At 43.1% G+C, this 13,448-nt stretch overlaps 1 protein-coding gene across 2 annotated transcripts; it reads right to left on the bottom strand.

The window, feature by feature from the left end:
* Positions 1-799: 799 nt before the first annotated feature.
* IKBIP (IKBKB interacting protein) lies at positions 800-13,310 on the bottom strand. 2 transcript variants are annotated; one of them, XM_072145456.1, is made up of 3 exons: positions 12,683-13,287; positions 10,901-11,018; positions 800-1,590 (listed from the first exon to the last, which is right to left on the bottom strand). In XM_072145456.1, exons 1-3 carry the CDS (start codon positions 12,895-12,897, stop codon positions 847-849), a joined length of 1,077 nt encoding a protein of 358 aa, XP_072001557.1. In that variant the 5' UTR covers positions 12,898-13,287; the 3' UTR covers positions 800-846. The 2 variants fall into 2 exon arrangements, with proteins under 2 accessions (XP_072001557.1, XP_072001556.1); XM_072145455.1 differs by lacking the exon at positions 800-1,590 and adding an exon at positions 5,413-6,954 and having other exon boundaries at positions 12,683-13,310.
* Positions 13,311-13,448: the final 138 nt, after the last annotated feature.

Below are 13,448 nucleotides of genomic sequence, written 5' to 3'. Positions count from 1 at the left end.
GGTGAGGGCATTGGAGCCTCAATCAATCTGATATCAATAAACCCCTAGAACAGTGATGGCGAACCTTTTGGGGACTGAGTGCCGAAACTACAAGCAAAAGCCACACATTTTTCACAAAGTGCCAAATGCCAATTTAAAGTAACTAAACAAGTATCAAACATATTTGCGCGCTGAGGACACCAATACAGTAGAAAGAAGGAGAAATTAGGATTAGTATTGTAATTTCCCTCTAAGGTCTCTCAACAGGATGAAATCACAGATCCGGAGAAGGGTCTACAATGATAATCCAGCTCTGTCAGCACCTCCTTGCTCCTCCTACACTTCTAGTCACTTTCAAATAGCGCTGAACGTGGCACATACTGGGGTGCCTCTGACTGCAGGAGAAGGTATTGAGTCCTAAATGGTAACCTGGGTGATGGTCTGGGTGCCCACAGAGAGGGTTCCGAGTGCCACCTCTGGCACCCGTGCAATAGGTTCGCCACCACTGCCCTAGAAGATAACAACATATACAGTCTAAGCCAACATGCATTGGAATAAGGGGGGGGGGGTCTCCATTTACCCAAAGCATAGTTAGGGGAACAAAACCCCCAAAAGATCAGTTTGCTGCATTTCCAAGAAATATCTGTAAAAGCCGCTGAGAAATGAGCAGCGGATTCTACCCGGATGAAGCTGGAGGCTGTGTGTTCCTGCGTGGGAGTGGGTGAAAACACGACTGTTGCCAAAAATACTCACACAAATCAATAAAATCATAAAGTACAAAACAAAAAAAATCACTTTAATTGGAATGTGTTGCGCACGCAAATATCCATCCACCCCCACCCCCCACCACGGAGCTCGTTTAACCTCCTACACGTTGCTAATTTTATTACTTAGATCCAAGACTTGGGATTTCATCGCTGTGAGGTTGTACATTTTATCGCTCAGCAGGTTTATATCCTTTTCTCTGTTCTGTAGATCAGACGCCAGGCGGCCGATCCGTAGAGACAGATCGTTTATCATGGCTTCTAAGCGAGCAAAGTCCTGCTTGATCATAAAGACTTTCGGCTTCAATTCGTTGGCGAAATTTACAGCCTGTAGGACCTTCAATCTGTCGCTTTCCAGACCGGATAGTTTATCGGAATTGTCAGTAAAATTACCCCTGAGCTCCTTCAACCTTATTTTTATGAGATCTATCCTGTCCGAATTTCTAGACACTGAGCTCTTCAATGAAGTCATGCGCTCAACACTGTTGGCTAATGCACCACCGATTTTCTTTACCGTTTCCTTCTCAACTTTCTCCAATTTTTTATCCAACTCGTTGACCGACTCCGTCAAGGAGACAACATCAGTCTCCATCCCCGATATCCTCCTCACGTCTGTCTTCACGGTTGCGATCTTGGCGGAAACCTCTTTGGAGATACCGGTGGTGGTCTGATCCACTTGGGAAACGGCCTGTTCGAGGGCGGTGAGGTTGACTTCCAGCTGCTCCCGTTTTGACGAGACGATTCTCGTCCATTGTTCGATATTGGCAATGTCTTTTTGCAGCTGCTCTATACTTTGTGTGATCCGAAGATCTCTTAGCTTTGTTGTGGCTTGTGTGGTTTCTTCCATCTGAAAAGTATAAGAATATTTTATTATTTTCAGAGAAATAAAGCAAGAGAAAGCTTAAAGGGAACTTGCCATTTAAATTATCCCTTCCAAAATAAATACTTCATTTAAAAAAACTTTGATTATCCCTAAATGTTTCCTTTCCATGTGTTAAAAAATCAGTTTGTAAACTAATATGCAACTCACCTGAGGGGAGTCTAATGATATTAATGAGGTCCTTAATATTAAATTTACTTGCATTACCTGGCTCCCTGTTCCTGATTGACAGGTCTCACTGCCAGTACATGCTGCTCTATGGAACTAATACTTAGCCACTGTCTGACAATATTCAACTCCAGACATATAGTGCTCCGTTTACTTGTTATCAGGGGTAGAAAAAACGGTGTCAAATGTGTTACATATTGCCTGGCTGGAACGTTAAGAGTTCTGTCACATCATTGAGCACTTAAGGTCATGTGACCAGGTTGTTGTCATCAATGGTCCTTTACCAAACACTAGCAAAATTTACCCATGTATGTATCTGATCACAAAAAAATCCCAGGAGTCTTTATTGAGGCATGGGGAGCAATAGCCAATGAAGGCACGCTGTGATTTCATGTGATCAGACACATACAAGAGGCAGACTATGAAAATGTTACTGGGTAAAGGACCTTAGTTGACATCATACTGATCACATGACATCAAGTCCGGAATGGTGAGAAGGCATATAATGGGAGGGGCCGGCCGAGCCGGACACGCCCCCTCTAATGCCAAGTAACATAAAATAAAGTTTTTTATTTTATGTGGATGTGAGGGGAAACAATTTTTAGGGTTGATAAATAGTTGATAAGGCTCTATGGGAACCTGTCACTAGCTGTGTTTGTAAAAAATTAGGTGACAACTTCCAAGGGGTTTCCCGTGAATGGGATGGTCTTAGTATATGACGACCATGGGTGGTTGGTGGGGGCCTTGTCTCTGTTGATCAGCTGAATGAAGGAGCGAGGGTGATTTAGTGAGTACCATGTCACCAACAACAGTTTGGTTATTCTTGCCTAGATGATTTAGGACACAAAAGCACTGATCTGTACAGATGGTTAAAGGGGCATTTCATAAATAAGCATAATTCATATACAAATGGGTCCTTAAAGTATAAGTGAATATCTAATTAATTGTTATTTAAAATTGTGCTTCCCTTAGCAGAAAATGCTGTGGACATAGACTGTAATGAAGAATAAAAATGTTACTGGCCCTTTAATCAGTCTGTTGGTTAGCTCCACGTGGAGAAGACACAGGGCAGAAAAAGGCTGCTGATCACATGTCCACATCACATGTCCTGCACCTACCTGTGATCATCACTATGTTTCCATCAGAGCATAAGATGGAGGAGGCATTACTGAGAACTAAAGGATCATGGGACTTGTAGTTTCCAGTGGCGGCCATCTTGGTGATAACTTTAGAAAGCCCATAACATTTTGTTAATCATAAAATCATTATGCTACATTTTGTGACTAATTATATTGAGGAGTTTTGTTATATCAATTTATTTATAGCATTATTAGTTTTTGTATCAGATGCCCAAAGTTTCATAAAAGGGTTATCTAATGTAAAAAATCTACTTTAGTTGAATTATGAAAAGGAGTTTCCACAGCAACAACCCAGAAATCTCTTTAAAAAAAAATCCTTCCATTTTGCACAAATATTAAACCAGTACTAGTCATAAAACTACATTCTCATATTCCAGCTAAGAAAGGAGAGAGAAGAGATCCTCTTGGCCAACGCTGAGTGGTTATTAAGAGGGTCTCTTGCTATGGAGGACCTGAACTATTTTGTATTCCATAGGCAACCGATTGACTTGTATGAGCATAGTGTAATGCTAAATTTCCCCTCCGGGGGAGCTGCAGGGAAACTGATCACCTACAGTCTGGTTTCTGTGAGATTTCAGGTGATTGATGAGGTCTAACAAAGAGGATAGTTAATGATCAGATCGTACTTCCAAAGACCATTATTAAATGTTAAGGATATCACAAAAAGGTATTTCCTATTCGAACTTTAAGAGTTTGTGAGGAGGGGGCCAACGCTGGGGTAATTAAAAAAGTAACTTCCCTGATCTGACCCCGTTCTAGCATTTTGGTGTTCCCCCAGGTGGAAATGGCAGAACCCACTTTGGCCATTCAGAGGAGGTCGGGACATCACTTGCTGTCCCATGACACCTGGCCAAACCAGAATTGTCAAAGACCAGGAGAAGGCGGCAATGCTGGAACGGGAAACCGGTAAATCGAATTTTCTTCAGGGAGGGGCAATTCTTGATAGGAAGATAAAAAGCAAGGTGTTCCCATTTTTTGGGAAAAACAAGAAAAACATGGCTGCTTTCTTCCATAAACAGCGTCACACATGACCACGGTTGGAATCACAACTAAGCTCCTTTCATCTCAATGCAAAAGACTTGCCATACGACCAAACTATGGTCAGGTGTGGCACTGTTTTTGGAAGGAAGCAACCAGGTTTGTTAAACCTTCAGATAACCCCTTTAAGAGGTTCTATAATTGAGGTTGAGGTCCCATTTGCGCAATCCATCTGAGAATCCATGAAGCAGCCAAGACTCGAAACTTGTCATTGAGTTGCCATCTCACACCTCAAAATTACATCCAATTTCAAAAATTCGCTGATAATTTTTTGTAACAAATTACAAACTTTGTGGATTCAACGATACACCTACAACTTTATGTGACTCCATAGGGACAATATTGCCCAACTATGGTGCTGTGGAGTCTTCCTCCTAAAACAGAGAACACCCGAAATTTCAGTTCCTTATCTATCTTTCATGTATTTGTTTCGATAAGCGTAAAACCCATAGACTGTGACAAGTTGTTGAGGAGTAGAAGCAGCTCCCGGTGATGATCTGCTCAGTGTTCACAGCTCCACCGCTGAAGAATGGGATGTTTTCACTAGTAATTCATTTTGTCTGTCATTGTGCACTGGAGATATTTTTATGAACCAGTTTTTGAGAATATGGAACGGTGCCAGCTATATCAGGATTAACATCTCTTCCGAAACTATAGGGCACCAGCAGAGCATTAGAGATGTGGCACCTGCTACTCCGCGTCACGTTATTCATAGAAAATCAACAATTACTGCGTTTAAAGTACGTAGTACGAAAATGAAAGGAATCTGTGTTCGAGGCAAAATGCAAAAATTTAGCGTGTGCAAAGTGTTGCGTCAGTCCTGATTAAAGTTCTAACATTTTGAAGATGCAACTCCTATGCAAATCTGTGTGTATCCAAGGTTACAGACAATAAACTCTTCTTGTGTGTAGTTAAACTCTACAGTACCTGTCCCCTACAAAAATGGATGGAATCTGACTACACAAGAGTTGTTTGTAGTCTGTTACCATGGTGATATCAAAGTCTGAATATGAACTGTTTACGCTATATACACTCAAATTGCTTTTTGAGGCATATTCACCACAATTTTCTGTTGCAGCAAAGTCATAAAAGGGACAAATCTGTCAAAATAGAAGTGGACTGTGTTATACTGAGCGGGTGTAAAAGTGGCCTGGAGTACCTGGTGAAACCGAGGGAGACATGCTCTGGAGACTAGGAAGCTGCGCAGTAAAGTGAGTTATACTGCGGGCTCATGCGGCCCCACAGCACCTTTCCACCGGCCATTGCAGCAGTGAACAGAGTTGAGCTGAGTATGTTTGGGACCCTAAACCTAATTGATGTAAAGACAAGTTGTCCATTTAGTGGACCCACAACTACCTGAAAAATTCCCTTTAAAAAGCTGTATCCTGCCCTCTAGGTTCCCACGTTATAGTGACTCATTATAACAACTCATTTGTTTTTCTAAAAAAGGTTTATTTCATACTATATATTTAAGTTGTATACAGCAAGCACCAAAAGCTCCCCCTACTGGTGGCTACTATTATCCATTTTTTCTGTAATTTTAATGTCTTTGTAGGGAACATAGCTCTCCGTATAAAAGGTCTCAAAGTTCTTAAGATCACTTATCCATATAGATTGTTGGATATCATTAGGAAGTGAGGAAATTCCCTTTAAATCTGATATAATAGCAATATTGTTTTCAGCTCAATATTTATATAACACTATTAATTAAAGTTGTGTGCAGGACCTTGACTGAGCAGTCATACGTTGCAGTGATAGAACTGGAGAACATCCAAAATGGAGACTTATCAGTAGGAATTTAAAGGTTATTAAAACTGGTGAAGTTTATATCAAGCAAGTCCAGCTAAGATGTGGGACAACACTGACACGGTGGTCATAATTTCAAAGAATAGGACACGCTGGTGCCCAGCAGTCGTTGGGTCCAAAAACGTGAAGATCTCAAGTTTTGGAGTCTATGTTGCCTTAAAAAGCATACTATTGGCCCATAAGCTTAAGACTATGTTCACATCTGAACCTCTCCGTTCCATGGATGGTTGAAATAATGGGCACCAACATAGTGAAAAAAATCCCTTTAATCAAAATGAGTTCCGTTGGGTTTTTATGAGGTTGCAACATGACTGGAATCGGCCATGACTTTTGATGGTGCCTCCCAAAAAGATGTGCACATAGCCCAATTTTAACTCTCTTCCAATTTCTCCTCTTCTGGAAGAGGTTGGTCTTCAGCTCTTGACAATATATTCGCCTTCTCCTTCAAAACCGATACATCGTTTTGCAGTTTCAGGATGCTGTTGTCATACTGCATCCGTTCCAGCGCCTGTTGGATCTCCAAAGTCTCTGTGATAATTTTCAACAAGTTGTCCTCGGTATTAAACACCTGCTCTGTCAACGTATTCATCTTTTTGTCCAGGTCCTGCATCTCTTTAGATACTTTTAGAAGACTTCGGACGCCAGTGTCAATTGTAGGCAAATTTTCGATGCATTCCATGAGTTTTGGCTCCAGTTCCGCTATGTTCTTTCGTATCTCTTGGTTCAGGTTGGCCAAATTGTCCTGTTCCTTTTCCAGCTCCTTAACAGCATTGTCGTCCCATTCGAGAATCTCAGAAATGCGTTGAAGGTCATCGTCTTCTTGCGTTTTCAACATTCCAAAATTTCGACGCGTCCCCGATTCAAACTCTTTAAGCTTCTCAGACAGCTGCTTGAGTGTTTGGTCGGCAGAGTTGACCTTCAAGGTCATCTGGTAATGGAAGGACTTGGCTTCGGTCTTGATAGAGTCGGTCTGAATATTCATTTCATCGAGACTCTTCTTCCATGAATCCGTAACATTCTGAAACCTCAGGTTGATCATCTGCATCTTTTCTGAGAGGGAACGCTCCCGGACTTGGATGTGGTCAATATCATTATGGAGGTTGGTCATCTGTTGTTGTAGGTTGCTGACTAGAGAAGATGATGACGTTGCTTCTGCTAGGACCTCTTCGGTAGACACGAGCTGCAAGAGAAGGTCCATGTGCTTAGTGTAACACAATGTACGGTGTGAAAGAAACTCATAAAAATAGTGTCATATGCCAAGATGGCCATAACATTGCAGAGCCAACTTGCACCATTTTGAGGGCAAGTAGATATGGAAGTGCAGAAAATGAAGTGTTCACCGAAGCAAAGGATAAAGAGACGAACATGGACATAGACAGTCATGGGACCATAAATCAGAGTATGGTGTCGTTGTGGAGCAGCATTCAATGTGTGGCCACATGGAGAAGATGCCGGGAAAAGTAGAGAGGGGTCACAGACACCAGTCGAAGAGGTGGGTGGTCTTTTGACTCTTTACAATTATTTATGTAGTGTTAAGAGGTAACAATTCCAGAAAACTGTGGAAATTTTGAAAAAAAATTGTGCAAAAATTTCCAAAACTTGGCCAATTTTTTAAAAACAGAAGGTTGTGCCAAGAAGGAGGGAAAAGACCTCTCAAGTTCTACTGGTTTACTCTTACCTCAGGAACTCGCATATATTATAGCACAAATTAACTCCTGCATGGACCCAATTTCTTGAACAAGATGCGACTAAAGGGAACTCGTCATGTGGAACTATAACCTGAAGATTCCTACACCAAGTCGATTTTTTGTAAAACTACGTCTCTACTTTTCGGGTGATGAATTCTCCTAGCCAAGGTCTTTACTGAGCGATGGACGTCACTGTTCAGGAACAAAAGATGTGTCCAGTGAGAACATCAGAGTCCTAATTTTAGTATAAGGGAGTGAAAAACAAACATATAGATATCCCATAAGGACCTGCTGATGGATTTGTGCTCCACATTCACAGTATTGGATGCGTCCTGTGACACTTTGACCAACCGTATAGTCGTCATCAAGAAAGACCCGGATATAAATATATAAGAAGTTATAGAAACCTTTCTTCTGAAAGACCTCACAAGTCTTGAAACCTGATGAAGGCCTCATGCAAGATTCATAGCGGATGGGATCCTGTAATTCTGTCTCAGGCAAAACAATTAGGACACAGTCTTTCCATTTCACTGAAAGCAAAAGAAAGCACTGGAACGCGCTGCCACTGATTTACTGCAATTAAAATTAATTAATCATTAGTCTTTGTCATCACGGAGGGAGTCGATTTGACTGCAGGCGGCCAAGAAGACCTGGCCAGGGTACATTCCAGTATGTGGATTGTGAGGGTACACGGTGGTCCACAGGATAAAGATCTGATCACTTGAGGTCTAAACAACAGATAGTTTATGAGAACGGAAATCTACCAGAATCTTGAGATCGGTGGTGCACATGCTCAGCCACCTCTGCTTTTACTTCTATGGGACGGCTATCTCGAAATCCCACATAAGCCTATAAAGAAGTGGCCATCACAGTACATCACAGTATCCTATACACAGGACAAGTCGACCCACCTCCCGGCGCACACAGGAAGACGTCGACCCACCTCCCGGCGCACACAGGAAGACGTCGACCCACCTCCCGGCGCACACAGGAAGACGTCGACCCACCTCCCGGCGCACACAGGAAGACGTCGACCCACCTCCCGGCGCACACAGGAAGACGTCGACCCACCTCCCGGCGCACACAGGAAGACGTCGACCCACCTCCCGGCGCACACAGGAAGACGTCGACCCACCTCCCGGCGCACACAGGAAGACGTCGACCCACCTCCCGGCGCACACAGGAAGACGTCGACCCACCTCCCGGCGCACACAGGAAGACGTCGACCCACCTCCCGGCGCACACAGGAAGACGTCGACCCACCTCCCGGCGCACACAGGAAGACGTCGACCCACCTCCCGGCGCACACAGGAAGACGTCGACCCACCTCCCGGCGCACACAGGAAGACGTCGACCCACCTCCCGGCGCACACAGGAAGACGTCGACCCACCTCCCGGCGCACACAGGAAGACGTCGACCCACCTCCCGGCTCACACAGGAAGAAGTCGACCCACCTCCCGGCGCACACAGGAAGACGTCAACCCACCTCCCAGTTCATAACAGAAAGAAGATCATTCCCTGTATATATTATAGGAAATAAGGGTTTGATCACTGGGGGTCCAACCAAGTGAAAATGGGGGGAAAGGGGGGGTTAGTCTCCCTTAATTTGAATGTTATTTAAGACTGCTGCTTCATTGCCGAGTCCTGAGACCAGCACCTTCGTCGGATGTTGCTGGGATCTCAGGACTCTTTCTAGTAGCTGGTTGCTTAGTGTGCTAAATTCTACTGACAGGTTCCTTTTATCTCTTTTTCTGCAGGGCAAGTGTAAACTCACCCCAAGACGCATCCGTTCTTATGTATTAGTGAAGCTGGAGACATATCCCTTGAGAACGATAATGAAAGACATGATAGAAAATCATTCACTCAGACAGATGGTCTGGTCAGCATTACCACAAGATAATCTATAAGGAGTAACCAAGGAGAAGAGTCAAGGATGATCCAGGTAAGCTCCTTATACACACTGACCTCTAGTTCAATTCCTGTATCAGCTCGTGAGGCCGATGGATAAAATAGACTTCACAAAGACAAAAAAAAGTGCTCAAAATAAATTAAGTAAAAAGATTTTAAAAAAACTTGTGATGCTAAGAAAGAAAACTGCTGCTAGACTATCATAATAGTACTTAAAGGGGTTGTAGCAAGTTATATTGTTGTCTCCAATCTACCAACTACAAGATAGGAAATTTTTTTTACAGAATTTTTCCTACCACTAAGTTCACTAATTTATCAAAGTGTACAAAAAAATCTATAATAAAAGCTCATGAAAAAAATCTACTTATCAGGTTCTTTTCCTCCTCCCCCTACTACTTCTCTTCTCCCAAGACTGGCTGTCAGCGCAGTGAAATAGCAGATTACAGAGTCCATAGAAGTCTATGGAAAGCTAAAGAGGGAGGAGGAGCTGAGTGAAGAAAAAAGCAGAAGCTGGAACAGAGGCTGCTGCAGTTCAGAGTAAGTTTTCTATCTCATTCACATTAGCGCAGGTCAGTACTTCTTTATAACGTCCTATAAATTTTTGCTGATAATTCGAAGTGAGAGAACGTTATAAAGCAGATTCTCCTTTACTTTCTGTGTGATGGGAGACATTATAGCAACTTGTCTCTACTACCAGCTCAGGAAAACTAAGAATTAGAGATAGAGCCTGCGGAGGATACAGGTGAAACCAAATTATATTACTCGTACATGTTAAAATGTCAGCTTAGGCGATACACAGGGGCGTAACTTGAGGGGGTGCAGAGGTTTGCGATCGCACCAGGGCCCAAGAGGTTAAGGGGGCCCTTATGGTGTCACTTTCCCATATGAGAAGACTATTACTATAAACCGTACATTATAGTCATGGGGACCTGGCACAGACTTTGCACTGGGGCCCATCAGCTTCTAGTTACGCCACTGGTGATACAGACACAGAGGATTTATGGAGATTTATAATATAATTTTTACTGATTTTGATTTCATTATGAAACCATCATCTCAGTTTTTACATTATGTTATGTTATTTTATATTAAAGCAGCCGTGCAATGAGAAGGAACAATGAGCCTGGTTCTAGTGACCCCTCCAGAGTCACCAATTTAGCCACAGTCAAAGTAGCAAATCGCCTTAAAGGAATTATTACAATTAATATTAACAACATATATTAATAGAATAAGCCCTCAATATGAGATCGGTGGGGGTCCAACACATAGCACCTCCGTAGACAGAAAGTAGGCAGCGCCGCTCTCTGTGTAGTGGCCAGACTAGGTTACTGCAGACCAGCTTATATTCGGATGAATGAGAACGAAGCTGCAGTAACTCAATTCAGCCACTACACAAACAATAGCGCTGTCCGCTTCCCGTTCCATTCCTTATGTATAAGCTGCTGAGAAGATCTGATCTGGGTTTTGATATTGATAACCCAACCCCTTTTATCCCCCTTATAAAAAAATTTTAAAGTAAAAAATATCACCTTTCCAAACATTTGTCCGACTTTTTCTTCCAGCTCTTGGAGAGCCGACGAGTGAGACTGTAAAGACTGATACTTCTGCTCCAGGACGGTGAAGTTCTGCGACTGCTGAAACACCATCCTGAAATATGGAAATACAGGGATAAGAAATATTATGGAATACAGTTTTTTCTCTTACTCGGACATCCTACAGGGTTTACTTTTAAATGTTGGACTCGTGGAGGAAAATTTACATTATTATCCAAAGGCCGCTCATGGTACCAAATCTTAGTCCCATTTACCCTAATGAGACTGAACTGCAATACCAGACAAAGCCTGTGAATAAAAGTGGCGCTGTTTTTGGAAATAAAACAGTAAGCTAATCATGAGAAGACAACTGATCCCCAGTGTGACCAGCGTCCTGATTTAATGGGATAACGCTCTCTAATCTGACAAAGTTAATAGAGAGATGCAAGTGCACGATTGGTGGTACTGGTGTTATAGGGGTTGTATCACATTAGTGAGTTGTCCCCTATCTATGGAATAGGGGATACCAAGCTGAATGGTTAGGGTCCTCCAACGATCACCAGAACAGCACCCCCATTAATCCTGAGAGTGGGGGTCTTGTTCCTACAAATGGGTGGAGCAATAGTTTGGGCATGTGCTCTGTAGCGCCATTCTGAGGGCCCCCTTTATTTTATCTCTGAATAGGGGATACCAAGGTGATCAGTGAAGACAACGACGTCTGGGACCCCCCATCGATCCACATATCGTGTCTACAAGAAACAACCCCTTTAAAGGAACACTACAGTCAAAGCTAATTAATTGAACAATACATGGAGGAGGAGGACTCATTGGGGCACATTTACTTACCCGGTCCCTGCGCAATCCCCGATCCGGACTGTCCGACGAGGATGAACTCTGCCGCGATTCATGAAGATCGTGCGCCCAATATCCTGCATGTGTTGCTTTCCCGATCAGATCCGCCGGAGCTCACCTTCTACTTTGTGCATGGCTTGCGACACAAATTTAAAGTTAAATTCCACGGTTTGTCCAAATCCGGCGAATTGTCCGATGGCCCGCTCCCAAAACCTGTCCCAAAACGGAAATCGTCAGGATGTCTGACAAAAGTGCAGACTGCGGGGCCCTTAGTAAATGATCCCCATTGTCTCTGTAGTCCTAGAACCTAGCGTCCTGCTCCTCCCTTCAGGCCCTGCACATATATAATGATATAATTCAATGAATCAGCTTTGACTGGAGTGTTCCTTTAAGCAAAAAGCAAATCTCCATCTCCCTCTCTCTCTCCACATACCCAATATCTGATGCTACAAGAGAGTATACCTGGACATCTGCCTTAAAGGGAATGTCAGGGGGGGTTACAAAAACATGGCTACTTTCTTCTAAAAAACAGCTCCATGGGTAGCGCGTAGTACTGCAGCCAAGCTCCATTCATTTCTATAGCTGACCTGCAATACCTGCACAAACCACAGTCGGTTGGGGGCACTGTTTTTGTAGGAACGCAGCCATATTTTTTTTTAAAGAAATCCATTTACATGCAATACAAGTTACAATCTAACCCCGGGACCAGAGTATTATGGACATATTGTCCCCTAGAAGCATCGCGTTACGCTATGTATATGTTCACATCATACAGTACACAATGCGATGCCCTGGACGGTGATCCTTAAAGGGATAACAACTATTACACCGGTAAAGTAGTTAAAGGCACTCTGCAACGTTACTAAAGATATATACCAAAATATTACTATGCCAAGGCACCATCACTACACCCCATACCACGCTTACCATGTCAATGCCACGCACACCGCCAGGCACAGAGAACACAGCGCCGTCCGTAAATCTACGTTCAAGGATCTGCTGCCAGGAGGAACAGGAGAGGGATCCCTGATCTTCGCAGTTTTCTCCTCCGGGGGTCGTTGTCCGGATCCGGCTCCATTCTTCGGTGCATCCTTGGCGGTCGGGGCTCCCCCTTTCTTCCTTTGTTTCGCTTCACTAGACATTACGGCGATTTATTTTCCGACAAATCCTAAAATAAATTACTAGGGAGCCTACAGCATCATCCAGGAATGATGGTCAAAGTCCTAAAAAGTTTTACAAAAGTTTCAAAAGTTTGCAAAATTAATGCATTTTGGGGGGAAATAACCCCTCTGTTGCTATGATACAGTAAATGGCAGCATGGAGTCCTGACTTTGGAGCCCTTGTCACCTCCCAGCTTCTCCTGCAGCAATCCCTCCCTGTCTATGTGGCAGCCAGACTGATCCTCATACAATCCCCTGAGCAGAAAGCAATTCTACGGCGTCTCATTTGGACCAAACTACTTTGCTTTGCGTTCTGAGCCGTATTAAGATGATATTTAATAGTTCAATCTAATATTTTCTTGACGTAAAAGTCTCCTTAATAAATAAGCATCCTCTTATGACGGAACTAACGGCAATTAAGTCGCAATTAGTAATCATATCATGTGATATAATGATTTTTTTTTTCCTGGTTGCTTTTATATCGCGTGTAACTGGATAAAAGAAGACATATAACGCTTTTATATTATGCGTAT

The sequence above is a fragment of the Engystomops pustulosus genome, chromosome 4, assembly GCF_040894005.1.
Source record: "Engystomops pustulosus chromosome 4, aEngPut4.maternal, whole genome shotgun sequence".
In the NCBI taxonomy this organism is placed as follows: Eukaryota; Metazoa; Chordata; class Amphibia; order Anura; family Leptodactylidae; genus Engystomops; species Engystomops pustulosus.
This window is presented reverse-complemented; position numbering and strand designations above follow the sequence as displayed.

Bases quoted from the DNA above. Each gene is read 5' to 3' on its own strand.
- IKBIP (XM_072145455.1), bottom strand. From the start codon at position 12,897: ATGTCTAGTGAAGCGAAACAAAGGAAGAAAGGGGGAGCCCCGACCGCC. The intron at 11,019-12,682 runs GTAAGCGTGGTA...TCCATATTTCAG, and splicing joins GTGTGCGTGGCATTGACATG to GATGGTGTTTCAGCAGTCGC. The intron at 6,955-10,900 runs GTGATATTTTTT...CTTCTCTTGCAG, and splicing joins TCGGACAAATGTTTGGAAAG to CTCGTGTCTACCGAAGAGGT.